We start from the raw sequence: 23,492 nt of genomic DNA, 5'->3' as shown, positions 1-23,492 counted from the left end.
GTGGTTCTTGAAACTGGTTAATAGATATGTGTGGGCTTATTGTGTACTTTTTGTGTCTGTTGAAATTATCATAATAAAAATTTTTTAATTAAAAAAAGTGGATGAATAATATTAGATCTATATTATCTGTAACCATTATTACGCCCGTGTAAATTCTATTCATAGCAGAGAATAGCAGTCTTTTCCTTCTTTGCACAATGTTCATGTTCTTCGTGGAGTTAATCATTTTCCTTTGCCATGATTGTTATGCTTAGTTTTCTATTTACTTATCTCTAATTTATTCTCAGCCTCTCCCAGGGAGTCTAGATCTCACAGTACATTCAAACTCATCAGGTATTCTGGCAATTTCTTCATTGAGATGTTGCTTCCAGAGATTTTTGACCTGTCAATCTCAACTGACTGTTCTTCAGGCTCACCACAGAAGTCTTACGAATTCTTAAATGAAGATTTCTTTCACTTCTTTCTTGAGTTGAATCCCATTTCCTGAATCCCATACCTCCTTCTTTGCTGGTTTACTTTTTTATTTTGGTGGAACATCTCACGTGTTTTTCTGAGGGAAAGAATGCCTGGGAGGTAAACTTTTTAAAATGTTATATAACTGAAAATGGCTTTATTCTTTATGACTTTATGGTAGCTGGGTGAAGGATTCTAGGTTAGAAATCATTTCCTTCATACTTTTTCATCTTCTTCTTAGCTTCTGGAGTTGCTATCAAACTTTGATGCCATTCTGACTCTTGAACTTTTGTTTATAACCCCTTTTTACTTTCCAGAACCTTTTAGGATATCCTCTTACCCCTACTGTCCTTCGTTGGCATGGGTTTATTTTCAACCACTGTTTTAGGCCCTAAGCTGGAAAGTTATTTCTTGAGTTCAGACATTTTCTTGAACTGTTTCCTTTTCTACATTTGATGGAATTTTTCTACATTTTCTATACTTCTTGAATTCCTTTCTCCTGAACTGGTCCTTTCTTGTCTGTTTTCTACATTTTTGTTTTTTTGCTCTAGTTTCAGAGAAATTTCCTCAACCTTATCTTGAAACTCTTCTCTTAAGTTACATGTTTTTTATATTTTTAATTTCCAGACTTTTAAAATTCTCAGAATGTTGCTTTTTAATATCTTGTTCTTATTCCATAAATGCAATGCTTATTCTTACTTTTCTGAAGATATTGATAGTTTCATTGAAATTTTAGTGTTTTTCTTTTTGTTTTGATTTTCTTTTCTCAGGCTAGAGGCTTTCCTCTGACTAGTGATGATCCCCTATACAGCTGACTGGGAACTCTGTATATGCTGGGTGGGGAAGTTTCTTGTTGGCTCTGAGCTTCACACAAGCTAGGTTGTGTCACTGGGATACTCTTAACATTGGTAGTTTTAAGACTGTCATCTTGCAATGTTAGATTCCTCAGAGAAAAGTCTTCCAACTGCCAGTCTTGAGAGTATAAGCTTGGCTACAAGTGTTTGATAGTTAGAAGAATAAGGCTCCATATCTCTAGATTCAATATATATATAGACTTTTTTGCTTAAATCTATTCTTTTCTGTATGATCCACTCACCATCAACTATTTGTTACTGCTCAATCCACAGACACTCCGGTTAACTCTCTCTAGATAGCCAGCTTTTGTAGTCTTTCACCAAAGTGGTAGAGGGGCTCAGCTGACCTGAGTAAGGGAGGGGATCTGTGGATCTAATCACTTTTTACACAGATTTTCAACCATTTCTTCTGTTCTGTCTTCAAGCTTAATTCCAAAGGCACCACTAATTCCTGAGAATTTGCAGCTTTCTGTGGTATAACCCAGGTGGCTTCTAGGCTTTTCTTACTGCCTTTTTTAGGGTTCAGCTTTTCAGGTCTTAGTCATTTACCACCGGTCCTTCTACTTGGCAGGTGTTCAAAAATTTGTTATAGCCTCTTCCGTTCTATTTACCCGTGTCTACTCATGCCTTAAAAAAAACCCTTGTCATTTTTGTAGCATTTAAGGATGGAGTGAAGATAAGTGCATGTGTCTAATTCACTGTCTTTTAACTGGGTACCAAGAATAGTATTTTCAATGTAAATTTGTTTGTTTTTTTTTTTCCTGCTAGGAAACCCGGGTTAGTAAAGCCGTCGAAGTGATGATTCAGCATGTAGAAAATCTGAAGAGAATGTATGCCAAAGAGCACGCTGAATTAGAAGAACTAAAACAGGTTCTTTTGCAAAATGAAAGGACTTTTAACCCTCTTGAAGATGAAGGTAATAAAAGTTTAAGATAATTGTATCAGTTATGTTTTTCTAACTTTCTTCTTTTTCATTCTCTCTTACTAATTCTTATTATATAATGTCTTTAGTATAAGACCCTTATGTTAAGATTATATTAGAAGGATATGATGTATAGGAGAATATAAGAAATAACTCATTTCATTAAAATGATGACATGACAGAATATAATTAATCCAACTCATTGAGTTGACCCCAGTGTTGTCCTACTTAAGATATGTTAGAATTGGCTTTTTCTCCACACATAAAGCAAGGCGCAATAGCATAAATGAACCACTCTTATCAACAATGGTTTTGTATCCCTCGAACAAGGAAGGACTGTGACAGAGTAAGCTGATCAATGGATTGGAAAATAGGGAGACATCTGAGACCATGGAGAATATCTTAACAGAAGGCTTATATAAATCTTATAGTTTTATTTTAAATAGACAGTATGAATGTTTATAGGCAGAATTTTCATTTTAATGATCTGTTCCCTCTTCTTGAAAAGTAATAACATTTGATGATCTTCTGATCTGTAATTTTGGACTCATTGATTCAGCAGACATTCATTTAGTGCCCCCTCTGTGCTAGGCAGGCATTGTGGACATTGGCAGTGACATAGAGGACTGTATTCCATTGGTTCAGATTACTAATGTTATGAATCACCAAATAAATGATAACCAGATATTTATATTGCTCAGTAGTCTCTAGGGTCTTAAATAAATATTTTCTAACCATTGCTTTTCTTTGTAAAGAATTAAGACCCTTGCGTTAAATTGCACATGTAATTCCAAAAATACACAAATGTGTTTTTCCCTTTCAGGTGACTGCCAAATTAAAAAACGTTCAGCTTCTCTAAACTCTAAGGTAACAAATGTCTATGAAATGTTATAGCTGAGATGGTTTTAAAATATTACTTGAAGCAACATGGCTTTAAATGTAAATCATAAAACAACAGTGATTTTAATTCATATATATGTGTTATGTATATATACATGTGTTTATGTTTATATATGTACACTTTTATACTTCTTGCAATATTTGTATATCAATTAAGTTTGCCTGGCAGCGAGAGGAAAGCCAGTGTAACGATAGTTTCTCTCTCATGTGAAACCAAAGTTGGGAATAAGCAGTCCAACAACGGCAGAGCAGCTTCACAAAATCCCAGTCCCTGTCTCTCCTGCCAAGTCATCAACCTCAGCGCTTTGCTTCCATCTCATAGTCTAAGATAGCTTTGTCATTTCTGGGTACCAAGTCCTGGTCATTATGTTGAGTCATGCTCCAAGAAAAAGGAAGAAGCGAGAACAGGTGTTCTCTCTACCTCTGAAGACACTTCCTAGAAGTCCCAGATAACATTTCCCTTTTCATTCTTTGTTGGAAATAAGATGAAAACAGCTTTTATTCTGGAGGCTGTATCCCTAACTAAAAATTAGTGGGGTTTGTTACTAAGTAGAAGGGGAAAACAGGATATTGAAAGTCAACCAGCAGTTTTTGTCAGTTTGAAAATCAAGATTTCACTCAATTTTTGAGCAAGGGACTTTAAAATCATTCCATCCAAATCTTTTTCACAGATGAGGAAATTAACTTTCACAGAAGTTAAGTGATTAGTTATGATCCTGTAGTGATAGAATCATAATTAGAACCCAGGTTTTTGGACCACAATTTGATATTTTTGATGTTCAACTAACCTATAAAATTAAATTAGGAATGGTGGCTTAAGAAAAGAATTCACATAAAACTTCTTCAGTTTATTTCCTGAAGTTCTACTTATTTAAATGTGAAAAGCCACAAAATATAACATTCTCAAGGCTGAGGTATAAACACATCCATTCATTATAATGTCATACTCATCCTTAAATGTATTAAATGGAAAAAATGAAACCATGAAAAAAAAATCCCTAAAATAGGTGCATATTTATCTCCTCTTGAGTTGGGGAAAACCTTTCCAAGCATAAAAGAAATGGTAGCAAAAGAGGGGAAGAGATGAGGGACTTCCCTGGCGGTCCAGTGTTTAAGATTCCACACTTCCATTGCAGGTGGCATGGGTTCGATTCCTGGTCAGAGAACTAAGATCCTGCATGCCACACGATGTGGCCAAAAAGAACACAAAACAAAACCAAAGATAACAAAAAAAAAAAAAAAAAAAAAGAGAGGAAGAGATGAAAAGATTTGGCTACATTAACAATAAAAAAATTCTGCCAAGAAATATCATTAACAAAATTAATATAGGCAAAAATCATAAACACGTGGTTCTCACAGCAGATACATACAGGGTTATTTGGCATAGAAAAAGTGTTCAGTGTTACTGGAAACCTAAACAGAAAGCCTTATGTTCCTTACTTGACTGGCAAAAATTATCCATTGTTGGAGAAGGTAGAATATAAATTGGCAGAATATTTCTGGAAGGCAATTTGGCCATAACAAAATCCTTGAAAATATGTCTCCTGTTTAACTCATCAGTGGTCAAGTACATGGATGTGTACATTCAAGAATACCCATCAGTGTTTCATACAAGGATAAAACATTGAGAAATTTTCTAAGTGTACATTTTCCCCCTTTGGGTAGCCATCTTCTCTTCGAAGAGTGACCATTGCCTCTTTGCCCAGAAATATTGGAAATGCAGGAATGGTAAGCAAATCCCTAAGTGTTCTTAATCAAAAGCAAATTTATTTTCATATGACAGAAATATAAATTTACTTCACTAAATTCATATTTTATTATTTCCTTAACATCTGAACTTTTAAGGTGGCTGGGATGGAAAATAGTGACCGATTCAGCAGGAGGTCAAGCAGTTGGTAAGTGTAATTTTATGGTAGCTCTTTGCGAACCTTACTGTTTTATAACTGGGCTAAAGTAAATGTTTGAAATAAGTGATATAGTAACATTTGATTTGTATGGAGTATATGCAGAATAATTATAAAAATTGGCATATGTTCATGAAATTATTTCTTATGAAATAAGCATTACATGAATATGCCAAGGAAAAAATAAGAATGTATCATCTTTGTATTGATTTAGGTAGTGGGAAATAAATTGGTAATGGCTACAGAAGTATTTGATTTGACAAGTGGCTATAATCATCTTTATTTAGGCGTATTTTGGGGTCAAAGCAGAGTGAACACCGTCCCTCATTACATCGATTTATTAGCACCTATTCCTGGGCAGATGCTGAAGAAGAAAAATGTGAACTAAAGTAGGTGAAGCTTGATGTGTTTATTAACCTGATGTGTCGGGCATAAATAGTGGGGATCACTTTTATTCTGTGGAGATGAGGTCAATGCTGCATCATCAAAAAATCATTCATTGTTTAAGACTTTTGTGAACTATAAAGTACTATATAAATGTTACTTGCTAATACATTCACTCTCATAGCACTCAGTACTTCAAGGTTTGAAGTCTTAAGTTAGAAAAGAACCTGGAATTTGCCAGATATGTGAAGAGAATTTTTTTCCTGTATAGGTATCTTGTCCTCAGGGGGAAAGGTCAATAAAGAGCCACAGAAATAAAATTTTCACCTACTTAGATGAATTATTTACAACATATAATGTCATATGTAATATATGCGCATTATATATACATGTCTTCCCTTTAAGTAAATGAAGACTAGGGGAAACATAAAACTCTACATTGCTATCTCTATATCTAGCAAGTTAAACAAATAAAATATACTTCTATAATGAAAGGTAGAGGGCAAGAGGGAGGGACAAGAAGAAATGCTGCCTCTAAATCCTTGCGTGACATTGGACAAATTGCTTAACCTTATTTGGTCTCAGTTTCCTCGTCTGTAGAGATCTTAATGAAATGATTTTATGTTGATTTTATAACACGTTCATTGCGTGCCTGTTATGTGAGACACACTACGCTGAAGCTTAAGAGATATAAAGATGAAAAAGACATAGTTCCTACCCTCAAAGCCTTTATTTTTTCCTTAAATAATCCTGGGAGTCTAATTGCATGTATTGAACTCTTTTTAGATTTAGAGTTAACATAATGGATATTTTCTGATCTGGGTTAAAAAAAAAAATCAAGAGTTTCCTTGAAAAGATTATTATAATCTACTTTAAAATTTTTGTTAGTATGGTATGATTTCTACTGAGAAGTTTTCGCAAATGAAAGACTGAAACCTTGAGAATCCTACAAGAATTCTGGCTTTTGGGCTTTGTTGCCTTTAAAAACCAAACTAAAATCTATCACATGCATTCCCTATAGGTGTTTGACTGAAAAACAAAAACAAAAACTTTGAGACACAATTCCCTTTGGCAATTGTGAGGGGATTGTAAGTTTGGGATTTCAAAATTCAAATCCAACTAGGCACTCATCAGTGAACATGAAACATGGAACATGAACAATGAAACAAGTTTTGTTCAGGTAAAGGACCCCTCTTTAGATAATATGATTTTATTTAAATACAGTCAACCCATTTGCTACTTCCCAGCTCACTGACCACTAATAGTTTATTTTAGGTAGTTTTATACCGAACATATCTTCATAAACATGTTAAAAGTATTAAGATTTTTTAGAGAATAAATGACACTTTGATGTTATTCCACTTTAGCACTGCTCAAAAAACCTACAGAAAAAAGAGTAAAATCAATTGTTAATATAGAGTATTAAAAAAAAAAGTGGTAAAAGAAAACTTAATGAGAAAAATTTTATGATACGTTGAATGAAAAATACACAGAGGGAGAAATATAGCATCCACATTTGCTTTTTAAAGTGTAGTTACTAATACACAGACACACACACGCACATGCAGAGAAGGAAAATCACAGTAACAACACTGGTTAATTATGAGTGGTGAAAATTGACTAACTTACACATGTTCTTTGTAAATCTCCCCTTTTTTATTTGTTCTTTGGCTAGCATCCCAACTTTCTACAACAAACATTTGCTATTTTTCTAAATACAGAAAGTTACTTTAAAAAATTAAATTCCTATAAATGGTTAAAAATATAAAGTTGGTGATTTGACTTTTAGAATTAGCTATTTATCTAATCTTTCTAAAGCAAAACGAATATCTGCGAGCCTCCTTAGTAATACAGGAAAATTTAGCATATCTTATAAATAATAATAGCACATTATCCATAGTTTAATATTTAAAAACAATATTTATTTACAGAACTAAAGATGACTCAGAACCACCTGAAGAAGAAACAGTAGAAAGGACAAGAAAGCCAAGTCTTTCTGAAAAGAAAAATAATCCATCAAAATGGGATGTCTTTTCAATGTAAGTTGTCTACTTGCTAAATGATACCATTTTGGTGGAATGGGGAAAGGTAAGGTAGGGTTAGCAGTATTAATCAAATTACTTTACTAAAAGACCTTTCAAAATGTTAAATTTAAGATGAATAACAAACTCCATATGGTGTATAACAATTATCCCTGAACCTATGAACTACAAGAGGCAGGTGAGTTCACAGTGTTAAGAACTTGGCCTTGGAACCAGATGGCCCAGGCTTGAATTAGCTCTCTGACTAGCTGTGTGACCTGGGCAAGTTCATCCATTTTTAAGCACTGATTTCTTCATCTATAAAATAGAGATGATAATAGTACCTACGTCATTGATTTGCTGTCATGAGTAAATGAATTAGCACATGTAAAACACATAGGTAACTATTTTCAAAGACTTATATGATGCTGTAATAAGCTTTTTTGGTGGGTGTTTCTAAAAGGAATTTTAGCATTTCAGTACAGCAAAAGTCCAGGGTATGGTGAGAAATAAGTGACATGTTTATAAGTACATATATCCTGCTCTACCCAATAAATAACATTATTTCTTCTACCCCAGGAATATAAATTGCCTTACCTGATTGAAAAAATGAACTTAATACTCAAATGTACTTGTTAGGAGTTAAATAATGCCTAAATCACATAATTTTCAGATTCTTACTGTAGCACATCATTTCTTTAATTCTAAAAATTATAAGGGGTGGGGGGAGCAGATTGTGGCCAAAGCCAAGAGGCTAGATCATACTATGTAGCTTATTATGAGGAGGTGTTGGTGAAATTACGCAGGGCAGATGCATGACTTGATTATTGTTGACAAAAGGACTGTTTCTAATAACAGATTATTGTGATTACCGCATGCTGATTTTGTGTTTTCCTTGTAGTTATAACACAATAGCTTCCTGGGCAACAAATCTCAAGACTTCCATCAGAGAGGCCAATAAGGCACTCTGGCTTTCTGTCGCGTTCATTGTACTATTTGCGGCATTGATGAGCTTCTTCACAGGCCGATTTTTCCAGAAGTCTGTGGATGCTGCTCCCACACAGGATGGGGACTCCTGGACGTCTCTAGAACATATCTTGTGGCCATTTACCAGACTCCAACACAATGGGCCACCGCCAGTGTGACTGCAGCACATCCTAATGTGCTAATGCTAATCTTGATTTTTAAAGTTTCAGTATCTGAACTTTGTAAATTAGTAACTTTTAGCTGGGAAATTATAGCATGGAACCAGAGGTTCTCAGAATGACTGTAAGATATTTTATATTCCCTCTTTTTGTGATTACCTTCCTAACTAAAATACAATGGGGAGGAAGCCCGCCTATATGATTTTTTAATGAGCTTTTTGAGGAGGAGATATTATTGTTTGTTAAAATTTATTGAAATAAAGAACCATTCAAATTTTCATACAGTGAACGTTGGAAGTCTCAGTAGGTCACGTATGCATAAGGAAAAAAAACCCTAATTCTTAGAAAATAAAATTTGAGTATAAAATGCTGATTAGATCATTTTAACAGCCTATTTGACATATATTCACTCATTACACTTTATTGTAGAAATACCGGATTTTTCTCCAAGTTGCTTCATTCTTCATACTGAATAAAATTTATCAGTGGGGATTAAGAATAGCTGAGTAATCTAGTTGAGAGTAGCATGTGGCATACAGAGTCAACAAACTGGCAGTTGGAACACCTAACTTTCTTCATTGCTTCTTTAGAAGCAAAATCCTTAACCATGTGATATAAAGTAGAATGAAACTCAGTTTCTTCTTTAAGGGCTTCAGAGAATGCATCACTGGATTCATTGATTTTCAGACTTTGTGCCCTATCACCACTAAACATTAAAAGGGTCCAATTAGGATTTTGAATGGGTTCTTCTTTAGGAAGCTGTTCCCTCACCTAAAGAAAAAGAAAGAAAAATATGTTAATAGTTCCTCTTTTATTGGGTATTTTGACAGTAGAGTATTTTATTTGAAGGGCTCAGTCGAGTTCCCTGTATTGCTAAGATAAAAAGAAACATTCTTAATGTCCCATTTTTTTTAAAGCATGAAACTGTTTATATCTTGGTGTTTATGGAACTTATCAAAATGTATTAATTCCTTAAAAAATATTTATTGAATGGCTTCAAGTGCCAGGTACTGTTCTAGGTGCTGGGGATATAACAACAACAAAGAAAAAATAACTAAACGTATTAATAAGTAACTAACAACTGCAACAATAAAAACCTTGTCTTCAAGGAGCTTATATTGTAATAGGAGAAACACACAATAAACAAGATAAATAAACATGGTGGCTCATTTATGCTAAAATATTCATCAGTAATCTTGTAGAATTTGATAAGATACATTCTTTATCAGGCAGTAGGAAATGTGCCAGAAAGTTAAATTGGAGGCCTAACCCTCTCAGAGGAGAAAGTCTGTGAATCATAGATATATTCACGTGAAAGGCTGACATTTGTTCTTCAGTTGATGTAAAGAGAGATAAGGTCTCTAAGCCTGAAATCAAGAGCATTTGATACCATAATGGACAATGAAAGTACAACCTTTACATGGTTTGGTTTTATATTTTTGACAAAATTAAAGAAAATGAAGTTGTAAAACTCCATTTTGAATGTTAATCTTTTTCACCTTTTTAAAAGGAGAAACCATGGTCTACATTCATTTAGCTTTTGAATATCTTCTTTTGGAGCACAAAATAGTTTAGTGGGGTTTTTGCATACTATACCTGAAATACAACTTTTTTAGAATCACATACTGTATTCCACTTGCTCCAACCAAACGCAAAAGCAGAACTTAGCAGGGCCATTTGTCGATAAGCTTTCACTTCTACCAAAGGAAGCTGTCAATATACAAACAAATAGAGTTGATCGTAGAGCCTCTCTAGTCTCCCTTCCATCCTTGGCCTCCTATAGTCTGGTCTGGTCTCAACACAGATCCATTTAAATGTAAGTCAGGTGAAGTTAATCAGACAGAGAAGACAAATATCATATGATATCACTTCTAAGTGGAATCTAAAAAATGGTACAAATGAACTTACAAAACAGAAATAGAGTCACAGATGTAGAAAACAAAATTATTGTTAACAAGGGAGGAAAAGTGGGGGGGTATAAATTGGGAGATTGGGATTGACATATACATACTACTATATATAAAATAGATAACTAATAAGGACCTACTGTACAGCACAGGGAACTCTACTCAATACTCTGTAATGGCCTATATGGGAAAAGAATCTAAAAAAGAGTGAATATATGTATATATGTATAACTGACTCACTTTGCTGTAGAGCAGAAACTAACACAACATTGTAAATCAACGATAATCCAATAAAAATTTAAAAAAACTATTAAAAAATAAAATAAAATTCAAATATTAAAAAAATAAAATGTAAGATTACATGACTTCTTTCTCAAAACGGGGCAATGGCTTCCCTTTTCAGAGTAGAATCCAAAGTCCTAACAATGCTCCACAAGGGCCTCTGTGGTCTGACATCCCCCGTACACCCCATTATCTCTCTGACCTTATCCCCCGTTCTGCTCCCTTTGCTCTCTCGGCACCCCGGCCTCCTTGCTGTTCCTCCCATCCTCAAACACATCAGGCCACGCCCTCTGGGCTCTCTCCCCAGGTCTTCTCTCCACCTGGAAGCTGATATCCTTCCAGAGATATCAACTTGGCTAAATTCCCCACCTTGAAGCGTTGATCAAATCTTGTCTCCTTATTGAACCCCTCTCCCCCTACACCCTATTTGGTATTGTACCTTTCCTTTTTCCATACCACTTAGCACCTTTTGACATATAAGATAATTTTGTTTATTATGTTTGTTGTTTATTTTTGCCTCCCTCTACTAGAATGTAAGCTCCACAAGGGCAGGGACCTGTGTTTTATTCACTGTTTCCTAAGCATCTAAAACAGTGTCTAGAATATAGGTGTTCAGAAAAAAAAAAAGTCTTGAGTATAATATTCTGAAAAGATGACTAGTATATGACATTCAGCATTTGTAGAGTAACTGGCAATTTCAGTTACTAAAACTAAGGTTGGTTTTTTTTCCCTACGCATATATGTATACACTCTTATTGACAGGATTATTTTCAAATGTTGTGTCTACCTATATTGCCATTTTCTGGTATATTATAAACTTGTTCTTGAGTATAGAACTCTTCTGCCCAAAACACCTTTCATGATTAGAAGCCACTTTGTCTTCATTCATGCATCATAAATATTTGCTAAACATCTACTGTATTCTAGGAATAGGCTTGCTGCTAGAAGAATCAAAGTTGATTAAGAAACGGCCACCCCCTCCTCAAGGAGCTCACAGTTTAACATGGAAGGATCTCATTTAACTAAACTTATGAGTCATATGAAGCTGTACGCAGACAGGGAGGCTCTGTCGAGAAATAGAAGGAAGTGGGTTTGGTGGTCCTTGTATGTCTAATTTTGCCTGACTTATCATATTTGGGAAACTGCTGAGTCATTTACTCTTTTTAGAAATCTTACACGTATCAAGTCTGGAAGGAGAAAGAAAGCATACGAAATGGGAAGTTGCTCAGACTACCTTCGCACTAAACTGACCAGCTGTGGTATGCTCCATGTGTCATTATGAAGATCATACAACAGAGTATTAAATTTGAGAGAACCTTGGATTTCTGGTCATGCTATTTATTCCTTCCTTTCTAACTATAATCTTATATAAGTGAATATAGAAAACCATTGGTGTACCTTAAGATTTATATAAAATTTAATACTTGCTAACATTCTAAACGTCCAGCACATTAAATTTGGTAAGATTCATTCTTACCTTATAGTTTATGACAACATAAAAGTGAGAGTGTCCAGTAGGGAAGATATTCAGTCCAGCTTCTTTCAAAGCAATAATGAAAGAAACAGGAGTCATCCACTTTTCTTCCAAAATAGAGGAATGCTTTTTGTCATTTAGTTTGATTGACGCTAACATGCAGAGGTTTTCCTAGTTTCAAGAAGAAAAAAGAAGCATTTATACAAGTAAGTTAAAGAAACTATTACCCCATTATCATTCTAGGTCCAGCTGTTAGGTTCTTTATACTATTTTTTTAAAATCCTGTATTAAAAATAATGCAGGACTGATATGTTTTAGGCCTGATCCAAAAGCTCCACCACAAAGTCTCCACGTTACCTTAAGGAGTTTATCAACTCTTCTTGGGCTCATCTGAGCAATCCAGGGACTGAACTGCAGGATCTCTCAGGTCTCCTACTTTATAAATTATGATCTAAGAATACTGCATGTGTTCATATTGATATATAATAGCTATTTGACAGCAATCTTGTTGCAACTTTTAAGGATCATAATTTTTTTACACATATATAATAAAATTTTAACATAATAATGTAAAATTATTATCCAGTTTTAAAGTTTGCAAAGTGGCGGGACTTCCCTGGTGGTCCAGTGGTTAAGACTTCATGCTCCCAATGCAGGGGTCCCGGGTTCAATCCCTGGTCAGGGAACTAAGATCCCACATGCCGCAACTACTGAGCCCTTATGCTCTAGAGCCCATGTGCTGCAACTAGAGAGCCTGTGCGCCACAACTACTGAGACTGTGTGTCACAATGAAGACCCAGCACAGCCACAGTAAATAAATAAATACATAAATAAATAAATTTATTTTAAAAAACTAAAAAAATGTCTGCAAAGTGGCAATTTGAAGGTGTACAGAGTTCACATCTCTCATCTGACTTTAAAAGCCAAATTTGATGATGTTCTAGCCTTCCTGCCACAGTCATAAGGAATTTCAGGTTATCTCTTTTTTTTTTTCCTCTCTCTTTTTTTAAAACAACTTTCATGAGGTATATCTTACATATCATAAAATTCACCCAAGTGCACAGTCCAGTGATTTTTTTGGGTAACTTTACTGAGTGGTGCAACTATCACCATAAATGAGTTTTACAGCATTTTCATCCCTCCAGTAAAATCCCTTATGTCCATTTACAGTTAATCCTCATTCCCACCCTCAGCCTCAGGCAACCACTAAATCTACTTTTTGTGTCTCTAAATTTCAGACTGTGTAATTTCTGAGTAGTGAGCAATGGAGGCACTCAAATGGGATTTCAAATGGCTAGGTGATAAGATCAGGAAGCCTCTTTAGAGTGGATCAAAAACTCTGAAAGCCATACTGCAACCAGGCTTATAGCTTCACCAATTGTTCTATTCCTAGTAACTTTAGGGTACAAATTTGTACTTTACTTATTACATGTTATTTCCTATCTATCTATTCAATTTATATTTCATTTAGAAATTATAGTTCAAGGTATATTGTAAATAGATTTATAAAAGACATATTTCAATATGTAAATCAGCAGTGACTGATTGCTTTAACACACAGTCATCAAAGAGATTTAGCTCTTTGACATGACTTGCTATAACAGCAGTTTACCTTAATTTGTATTTGAATCTCAGTAAATACTGTAGTCACAGTCAGAAGTACTTTATTCACATCAAGTGGTCTTAGCTCCCATGACTGGTATGGCATATTAACATGAGCATCTTGAATCAAGGTAACAGGGCCCAAAGTTTCCAGGCTAAACGTTATAAGTCTGTCTTCCGATTTGTAAGATACATTGCTGATGCCATCAGTTTTCCAGTGTTTACCTTTATAATTAGGAAGAATGTGACATTAGTTCCATTTTTTCCTCTGCAAAAATAAGAACGAAACCACTCCCATAACTGCAATATGTATAAATTGATTTTTCACATTTAGAATAGAATCTCCACAAAAAGCCAGCTTTGCTGGGAGTTTCTTCCTGTCTATACAGGATCAAGTCCAAACTCCTCAGCACAGTTGTGAGACCTTTAGAATGAAGCTCTGATTCTGATTTCCGGCTTCCTCCTCTGCCACTTCTCAGACCTCTTTCCAGCCACACTTTTTCTTCTTCTGCAACAACATCATATACCTCTGAGCCTCTGCGCATGTCGTTCTTTCTTCCTAGAGGACTATTCCTTTATCTCTTAGAGAAACTCTCTTCATCTTTCTTTTTAAACAACTTTAAAATTCACCTGTCTTGAGTATGCAATTAGTTTTAGTAAATTTATCGAGCTGTGCGACCATCATCACCATCCAGTTTTAGAACATTATTATCCTCCAAATAAGATCTCTTATGTCCGTTTATAGTTAATTCCCATTCCCATCACCAGCCCCAAGCAACTATTAATAAATATACTTCCTGTCTCTAAAGATTTGCCTTTTCTGGACTTTTCATTAAATACAATCATATAATAGGTGGTATTTTGTGTCTCTTACAACTCAATAATAAAACACAACCCAACTTAAAAATGGGCAAAAGATTTGAATAAACATTTCATCAAAGAAGATACACAAAAGTATAGTAAATACATTAAAAAAGATGCTCAACATTACCAGTCATTAGGGAAATACAAATTAAAACCACGAACTACCATTTCACACCCACTAGAGTGGCTATAATCAAAAAAACAGATAATAACAAATGTTGGCAAGGATGTGGAGAAATGGGAAACCTCGTATCTTGCTGGTAAAGCTACTTTGAAAAACAATTTGGCAGTTTCTTAAATAGTTAAGCATCAACTTACCATTCAACCCAGCAATTCCATTCCTAGGAATATACCCAAGAGGAATGAAGACATATGTCCACACAAGACTTACATGTGAATGTTCTCTTAGTCTCGTAAGGACCTGTTCAATATTCCACCCTAGGAGAAGACTTCCGTAACTCTCCAGATGGGACCCAGCCACTGTTCTGCTCCGTAGCACTTTTGTCTATTACATAGCACCTTACTACATTGTATTATGATTTTTTTCCCTCTCTGCCTCTCCTACAACTTTGAAAACTCCTGGAAGAAGGAACTATGTCTCATTTATCTCTATCTTTCTTATTGTTTAGCATATTTATGGAACAAATGAATGAATCATTATCTTTCTAGAACACCCTCTTCATTCCCACTTGGCTTTCTCCTCTTCTCACATGGAGGGTTTCACTGACTATTTTTGAGTCTTAAATTCAATATAATAAATACAATTATATTGGAAAACTAAGTTCTTTATAATTCCTCTTTTTGTTTTTACATTAACAAAATTAATATGTAAACATAAAAATTAAGTATTGCCTATAAATAAATTCTTCAACTTTCTAGTATTTCCTGGCAAAAAAGTTTCCCCATGGTTTAAAAATTACTGGAGTTGTAGATTACTGTCGTACAATTACTGTAGTTAGAGTCAGTTTTTACATATTGTATTTCCCTGAGTCATGTGGGATAATTTATCTTGTCTAATACTAATTGAGTATGAATAAATTTTAATGTGATAAATATTTAGGAAGATTACCATTAAAGGAAAGGAAAAATGAAACCTCTAAAAGCAACATGAAAGGAAAAAATTACCTAATGTTTATTTTGATATACTTTATGGTTTAATGTATTGATAAAAATATACTGTTTTTAATATATAAATTATTTCTAGAATAAATAATATCTTGTGGCTATGTCTATACAAGCAAAAATATGGAGTATTGTAGCAACCATGAAAAAGTTTAAAGTACAAAATATTCTCTAAATTCTCTGCCCCCATTAACTAAATAAAGTAATAGTTCTGTGCTTTAGTGATCTCATCTGTTATAAACTTATCATCTAGTACGTAAACTCACAAATAAATAGATGGATGTAGAATAATTCACCTACACTAAAAACAAAGCTATTCGGCTTTCATCTAAGAGCCCCAAAATGTGCATACATTAATTCACAAGACTGAGACCTTTCAAAGTTTAGCCAGCCAACCCCAAATAAGGTATCTGTTAATGACTGGTGAATTATTAGCTTGTATTTCTGTTAGTACTTCTGATTTTATTGATATTTATTTAACATTTTGAATAAGCAATAATTTCCCATGATTCAACAGTCAAAAGTTATAAAGAGGCATACAGTGGCTAGTTTTCCTCTTTCTCAGGTTTCCCATTTACCCACTCCACATCCTCAGTACCTGGCTGTAATAAGCTTTGCAACTTATAAATCATTAACATTAAAATAATCAAATTTTAATCACCCCAGTGTGAATTATTTGGCCATTTCAAGAGAGAATAGGCTTTTCATTTGTTTGTTTTTGATTTGCTATACTATCTTGATATTTTTGTTCATTTCCTTCTTTTTTAAAACGTAATTGTATAAACATAAAGAAATTTCTCAGAGAATATGGCAGATATAAACACTTAGCAGCTAACAGTTATAAAAAACTCCAATCCCTATTCTTTTCCATTAAGAGCAAACAAAAGACCCTAGAATTGGCAGAGAAATATGTAAGATTAGAAACTCACTTTACATGCTGCATTTCCTAATTTGATTTAAGAATTTATATTATTGTATCTCTCTTCATTACATAATTATCAAAGCTGGTTAAGGCATTGCCGTACCTTCAGCATCCCACCTTGCAACCACAGGATTCTCAAAAAAGATTACGTTCTCATGAACCTCAAGCATGACCTCTATGGGTGGGAAAGCGTTTTCTGTTTCAAAGTCTTCTGCAGTTTCTGGAGGATATGTATATTTCTGTAATCCTTCTTTGAGTATCTTTTAAAAATGACCAAAATAATACCAAGTTAGAAGCTGACTGGTAACAGTTAAAGATGTAAATATTGCTGAATAAGCTATACAGTTATTTTAAATAAGCACTGCAGTTTGGTCACAGTTAACTATAGATTGACTAACAAAATGTCACAATAAAATTAAAGATAATGATTTGAGGAAAAAAAAATCACTACATTTGAATGTAATTCAGAACCCTCCTATGGGCCAGGTTCTATGCTGGCTGGGACTTAACTATTCATTTTATCCCTCCAAGTAACTCTACAAGGCATATATTTAACAGAGAAGATAACTGGGACTTACAGAAATCAATTAATGTGCCAAAGATTACAAAATGACTTCAAGAAGGTGCCAGAAGTCAAAAATAGATCTATAGGACTCCAAATCCCATGTTCCAATACCTTGGTTAGGGTGTGTGTGGGAAGACAGAAAGAAGTATAAGCAACCTTTTGAGAAGTGTAGAAACGAATGAATGAAATTAATTAAAAATCATCAGTGGGGCTTCCCTGGCGGCGCAGTGGTTGAGAATCTGCCTGCCAGTGCAGGGGACACGGGTTCGAGCCCTGATCTGGGAAGATCCCACATGCCGTGGAGCAACTGGGCCCGTGAGCCACAACTACTGAGCCTGCGCGTCTGGAGCCTGTGCTCCGCAGCAAGAGAGGCCACGATAGTGAGAGGCCCGCGCACCGCAATGAAGAGTGGCCCCCGCTCACCGCAACTAGAGAAAGCCCTTGCACAGAAACGAAGACCCAACACAGCTAAAAATAAATAAATAAATAAATAAATTTATTAAAAAAAAAATCATCATATTGCATACCTTAAACCTACACAATTTCAATTATTTCTCAAAAAAGCTCCGGGGGAAGAGTGGGGAGAAAGTAAATTAAGCCAAGGGCAGATGTCTGTGGGATAAAGGAGACTTGTCCATTATCAGAATTTAGCAGAGAAGGATCTAGGAAAGGGGGGGGGGGAAGATTAAAAATGTTACAAAATAGAGGAAAAATTGGATGGGGAAAATTTCTAGGGGATGTGTGAGATTATTAAAAAGGGACTTGGAAAAAAGGAGGAAGGCCTCTTTGTTGCAGGAGAGAAAAACAGGTGTGAAGGAGGATACTTTGGGCTCAGACTGGGAGCCTGGAGTGGTGGTATCAGGATATCCTGCCAAAATTCAAGAACAACAACTCTTTGGATGAATCCTTGAAATTCCCAGTTCAGGCTGGGACCTTGCTATGGATAAAGAGTTTTGAAGGCCTACCTCCACCAAAGGGTGTCTTTCTTGGACTCCTCCCTGTCCTTCAATTATCCCTGAGGTAGGGAAGGTTGATTCAAGTAGATTCTTCAAAGTGGCTACAGACCAGATTATCTCCCCAGGTTCACCCTAATAACTGCATTCTCATTTGTGGGGAGAAGGGGAAAGGAACAGCAATATCATCCCTAAGAGGGTAAAAATTAGCTTAGGGGGATCATGAAACAATTGTACTCTTTTAGGTATAAAATACAGATATACATATAGCACATAAGCAGATACACAGTATATCTGTGGTATTAATATTTTGGCAGGGGGGGCAGTTAGGAAAAAAATGTCTACAAAGCACTCCTTAGAGGAGTGATAATGGAAAAAAAATAAAAATTGAGAAATACTGCTCTAATTCAAGAATGCATGAAGATCCTTAATGGATAGGATTGTGGGTGAGAAGTGCCTGACAATCTATGTACATGATGTGTTAGAGCAGAGAGATGGGGATGGGAGGGGTTTGGGAGGGAGGAGGGAGAAAGAAAAGAAGGGCAGGAGAGAAAGGAAGGAAGGAGGAAGGGGCCATGACAACATAACTGGGTGTATCTGGGACGTAGGCCACCAAAAGTTAAACCAAGCCAATGCTAGTGCAAGTGTTACTGCTTATTGAAACAGAAGTGAGAAACTCCTTGAAAAATGATGAACAACTGCTACCATCAGTATCCTTACTACTCATTGTGGGCTATCTGTACATCAGCAGCATTGGCATTGCCTGGATCAGTGCTTCTCAAACTTTAATGTGCGTATGAATCACCTTAGGGTCCTGTTAAAATGCAGATGAAGTAGATCTGAGGTGAAACCCCAAATTATGCATTTCTAACAAGTTCCCAGGTGACGCTAATGCTTCAGGTTCATAGACCACACTTTGTATATCAAAGATCCAGACCAGTGGCTCTCGAAGTTTGGAATGTGTTTTGCTAAAACACAGACTGCAGAGTCTCACCTCCAGAGTTTTTGATTCAGTAGGACTGAGGTGGGGCCCATGAATTTGCATTTCTAGCAAATTCCCAGATGATGCCAAATGATGCTGATGCTTCTGGTCAAGGGACCACATGCTGGGAACCACTGATTTAGACCAGAGTCCACCAACTGTGGTCCCCGAGAAATCCAGCCCACCACCAGTTTTTGTAAATAAAGTTTAACTGGGACACAGCGATGCCCGTTCATTTACATATGACTGTTTTAATGTTACAGTGGCAGAGTTGAGGAGTTGCGACAGAGCTGGTATGGCCCACAAAGCTGAAAATATTTACCATCTGGTCCTTTACAGAAAAAGCTTGCCAGCCTCTGAAATAGACTGTCATTATTAAGGCCAAATTGGCACAATATAATCATAGTGCTATAGGTTTACAATTAAGTAAACATGTATGAATTCTAGTTTTAAAATCCATATTATTTCAGATTCCTTTCCTTTAGTATCTGATTCAAATTTATACATTCAAGACAGTTGAAAATTACATTGTTTCCTTTGTGCTTGCTTAATAGGGTTAAATTCATTAGATGTTTAGATCGTTTGAGATGAAGTAAAAGCATGAGAAATTATTTTATTCATAAATTTTGATTCAAGAATTAACCTACTTCCACAATCATCCAGCCCTTCCTTGGTTTACACTGTGGAGGAAGCTCCAAAATATCCAAGTGGTGCACTCCACCCAGAGCTGTGAATTGGCATAAATCAACCTCATTTTCTTCAGAGAAATATGGCTTTTCAGGGGCATTCTCTAACAGCAACAACTGCGCTGAAATTCATCAGATTAGTTCAGTTTCTAAATAGATCATAACATTTCTGTATTTTCTTAGTGGGAAAATGAAAATATTCTAATACTGGTAAATGAAGTTTTTATTTAGCTGCTAAACATTTTCAAAATGTGGTTAATTCAAAACTATTCACAAAGCTAAGCTTGAAAGTGGGAATAGGCATGCATAATGTTAGGGTGCAGGGGAGGGCCCCATTTATATTTTATATACTAACGTTTTAGGAATTTGTATACGATAAGGATGTGTTACTACTAACATAAAAACTTTAAAAATATGGTTTATTGTATGGGAGGAAAAATAATTTTCCCACTACCCTTCTGAGTTCTTAGCGGAGACTCCTGTAATAAAAGACAGATTAACAAGAGAAAAATGAACAGAAGTTTATTAACTTGTACACCTCATGTATACATGGGAGATACCCTGGGAAAAATTAGTAACTCAAAGAGGTGGTTTAGAACTCTGGCTTATATAGCATCTTCTACAAAGAATAATAAATTTGTGGAGAAATAACAGGACAAAGGAAAGCAGTTTTAGGCTTCCAAGGGCAGAGATAAAGCCTGTTATGTAAATTCCTCTGGCACCCTCTCCAGGCTGATAGGGTCTAAACTTGTCTCTGGGAATTAACCTTTGTCCCTCCTGGTAGAGAGGGGAGGAAAAACACTTTTGAAAGTTTATGCCCTGCTTTTAGGCAAATAGGAGGAGGGTAAGGACCTTTTCTTCAACTTTTTAATTGTTTTCAGCTCAAGATAATTCTTATGCCAAAGTGGCAGATTTTGGGGTGGCATATCCTGCTAACCCTTCATTATAAAAGATCAAAAGTGGTTTAACACAAAATTTAATAACTGACAATTTAATTTTTTAAATTGGACATTATGGAGCTAAAAATCTGAAAGAAGAAAGTAAAATGTTAAAAAAATAAATTTTGGCCCATATATGAAATGAAAGCTAATTTTTTTTTTTCAACAAAAATAGGCCCAGCTTATAGAAAAACAGGGATGGAGGTTTGAAAGTGAAGAAACTGGACTGGATAATCTTTGTGTTCAGACATTTTATGGGGAAATTCTATGATCCCATAAATCTCAGTGCACAATCAGGGGATATCTGATGTCACATACCATCATTCCCACCTTTCACCAAAATTCTTTCAATAGAGTGTAATAGATAAGAAGAGGAAATCAGACCCTTACAGGTTCCACCCTTGACTAGCTGTGTGACCTTATACAAGATATGCTAATTAACATCTCTAGTCTCAGTTCCTTCCTCAACAAATGCATATAATAGTAGTAACTATCTTCTACAATTTGGGGGAGCTGTGATTTAATACAAGAAAGGAGTTTAGAACTGGTGCCAGACCCATAGTAAAAATTCAGGAACTGTTAGTCTTATTATTTATCATTACAATTTTCCTCTCCCATAAAAGGAAGCACACTGAGATGGCACTGAATTTAACCCACAGAGATTAGGCACTGAAAATAAGTGGAAATATCCAGAGAAAATTCCAGTTAAGCAATTGCCTCCTTTTCCTTGTATACATTCAATAAAATGTAGACCTTAAGTAATTTTCAAATGTATCTAATTAATAGTCCATTTACCTGAAAAGAAAGTCAGAAAGAATACTGTGTCCCAATTTAGACTATTTATGATATATATTATTTGGGGATCACCATGTAGAAACCTTGGTACTATTGACAGAGTTTCATGAATTGAATATATTATCATATTTCTAACAGGAAAATTATCTCCTAAGGATTATAGAAAAATTATAAAGATATAAACCTAGTTGACTGCTGACACAAAAGTGTACTGGAAAAAGTGAAGTAGACAAGAAGGCTGTTATAAAAAAATATGCTAAGAAATATATAAAAAGTATATTCCTTAGAAGTTACTGGGAAAGAAGCATAATGCTAAAGTTAGTGGAAAACAAGTATATAACTCAAACTAAAAGATTTTCAAATTAGACATCACTATCATTTTGACATTTTAAAACTATATCCAGTTGCTATTTGCCAGGATAAGACTGAATACAGAAGCGTTGAAAAATTTCTGATCATGTACGTGTGCTTGAGAATGTTCAATGCAACACTGCTTGTAATAATAAAAAAAAAATTAGAAATAACCTTAATGTCTACTAATAAGGATTTAAATAATGTCCCATTATTGGATGACATTATACAGATACTTTAAAAAGTAAGGTTACCAATGTGCTCTGACTTAGAATCTTGTTGAATATTATTCATTTAAGCAGAATATATATTGTGTTCTATGTATGTATGTACAATGACAAATATTGTTAGGTGAAAAAAAGTAATTTTCAACAAAAACATCTGTATGATATGATCCCATGGTTTTACTTAAAACCAAAAGAGAGAGAAACAGAGACAGAGAGAGAGAGATTGCACAAATTTTAAAAAGTTGTTAACATTGGTTATATCAGAAGAGGGATGAGGAAGAATTTTCACTTTATACTTCTGCAACATCTGAGTTTTTGTTTTTTTTAACAATGTCCCTGCATTTCTTTTGTAAGCAGAAAAATCCCAATAAAATTAAATTCTAAAAATGTAATTTAGAGGAATACCTGCTGAAACTGTTTCACTTAATAATTTCATCTCCAGTTCATATTTTGTGGCTTCAGGTTCTTCCTGGACAGAACTCTACAGAGAACACAAGGACAGATGGGTGTGATCGTCAGTGTCTGCTGCAGCCCAGATTCACTCTCCTCCTGTTCCAGTTCCCACTAGATTTCTGCTACCTTAATTCCAGGGCCTCAGATGGACACTTGCTCTGGCCTAAAATCGGATTCAAAAACAATATTTACAAAATTAATTTAAATGAGAGCACATCTCCACATAACCTCACAAGGGCAGGAGCTAGCCTGCTCAGATTCTTTGCTGAAAACCCCTAAGTGTAAAATAGAGAGACTAGGAAGCAATGCAAGCTATAAAAATATTTGTATTTGCATTTTGGTTTTAGCCAAGTTTTAGATTTTGCTTGATTTTGGCAATAAACTCTCTGATAGACTAATTCCAAAGCCTGCTTTTGGGTAAGCCTCTGAGGGGAATTAAAGATGCTATGTACCAAGTAATGTAGAAGATATCATTACATCCTGGTGTAGTAAAAAGAATACTACAAAAAGAGGACATAGGAATTTATATTTAAATCTGCCACTAACTTACCTTTGTGACCTTGAGCAAGTCATTTAACCATTATGGGCCTCAAATGCCTGATCTAACAACCCATTTGGTATGTAACTGTATGCCAGACATATGATACCTCTTGTAAACAATCCTAAGAGATAGCTATTATTTTCATTTTACAAAAAAGGGAACTGAAGCTTACGGAGATAATTGGTCTAAGGGTCAAATAAAATAATAAAAGTAAAGAATTTTGTACGCTGTAAAGTACTAGATAC

The 23,492-nt window shown here is 35.0% G+C and overlaps 2 protein-coding genes across 6 annotated transcripts in view; one reads left to right on the top strand and one right to left on the bottom strand.

The window, feature by feature from the left end:
* Positions 1-8,859, top strand: part of IRAG2 (inositol 1,4,5-triphosphate receptor associated 2) — a 47,929-nt gene extending 39,070 nt beyond the window's left edge. For both annotated transcript variants that reach the window (XM_082419807.1, XM_082419806.1), the window contains 7 exons: positions 2,076-2,223; positions 3,053-3,096; positions 4,795-4,857; positions 4,975-5,024; positions 5,321-5,422; positions 7,349-7,456; positions 8,340-8,859. In XM_082419807.1, the coding sequence (XP_082275933.1) occupies positions 2,076-2,223; positions 3,053-3,096; positions 4,795-4,857; positions 4,975-5,024; positions 5,321-5,422; positions 7,349-7,456; positions 8,340-8,583 (759 nt within the window). In that variant the 3' untranslated portion in view covers positions 8,584-8,859. The remainder of the gene's footprint in view (positions 1-2,075; positions 2,224-3,052; positions 3,097-4,794; positions 4,858-4,974; positions 5,025-5,320; positions 5,423-7,348; positions 7,457-8,339) is intronic.
* DNAI7 (dynein axonemal intermediate chain 7) overlaps positions 8,603-23,492 on the bottom strand; it is an 89,440-nt gene continuing 74,550 nt past the window's right edge. For all 4 annotated transcript variants that reach the window (XM_082419740.1, XM_082419742.1, XM_082419741.1 and 1 more), the window contains 7 exons: positions 22,659-22,734; positions 19,904-20,064; positions 16,860-17,016; positions 13,859-14,073; positions 12,250-12,417; positions 10,180-10,293; positions 8,603-9,354 (listed from right to left, as the gene is read on the bottom strand). In XM_082419740.1, coding sequence (XP_082275866.1) covers positions 9,076-9,354; positions 10,180-10,293; positions 12,250-12,417; positions 13,859-14,073; positions 16,860-17,016; positions 19,904-20,064; positions 22,659-22,734 — 1,170 coding nt within the window. In that variant the 3' untranslated portion in view covers positions 8,603-9,075. The remainder of the gene's footprint in view (positions 9,355-10,179; positions 10,294-12,249; positions 12,418-13,858; positions 14,074-16,859; positions 17,017-19,903; positions 20,065-22,658; positions 22,735-23,492) is intronic.

This window comes from Balaenoptera physalus (assembly GCF_965194825.1).
Source record: "Balaenoptera physalus genome assembly, chromosome: 13".
In the NCBI taxonomy this organism is placed as follows: Eukaryota; Metazoa; Chordata; class Mammalia; order Artiodactyla; family Balaenopteridae; genus Balaenoptera; species Balaenoptera physalus.
Note: the sequence above shows the minus strand (reverse complement) of the source record. Positions and strands in the feature narration are given on the sequence as shown.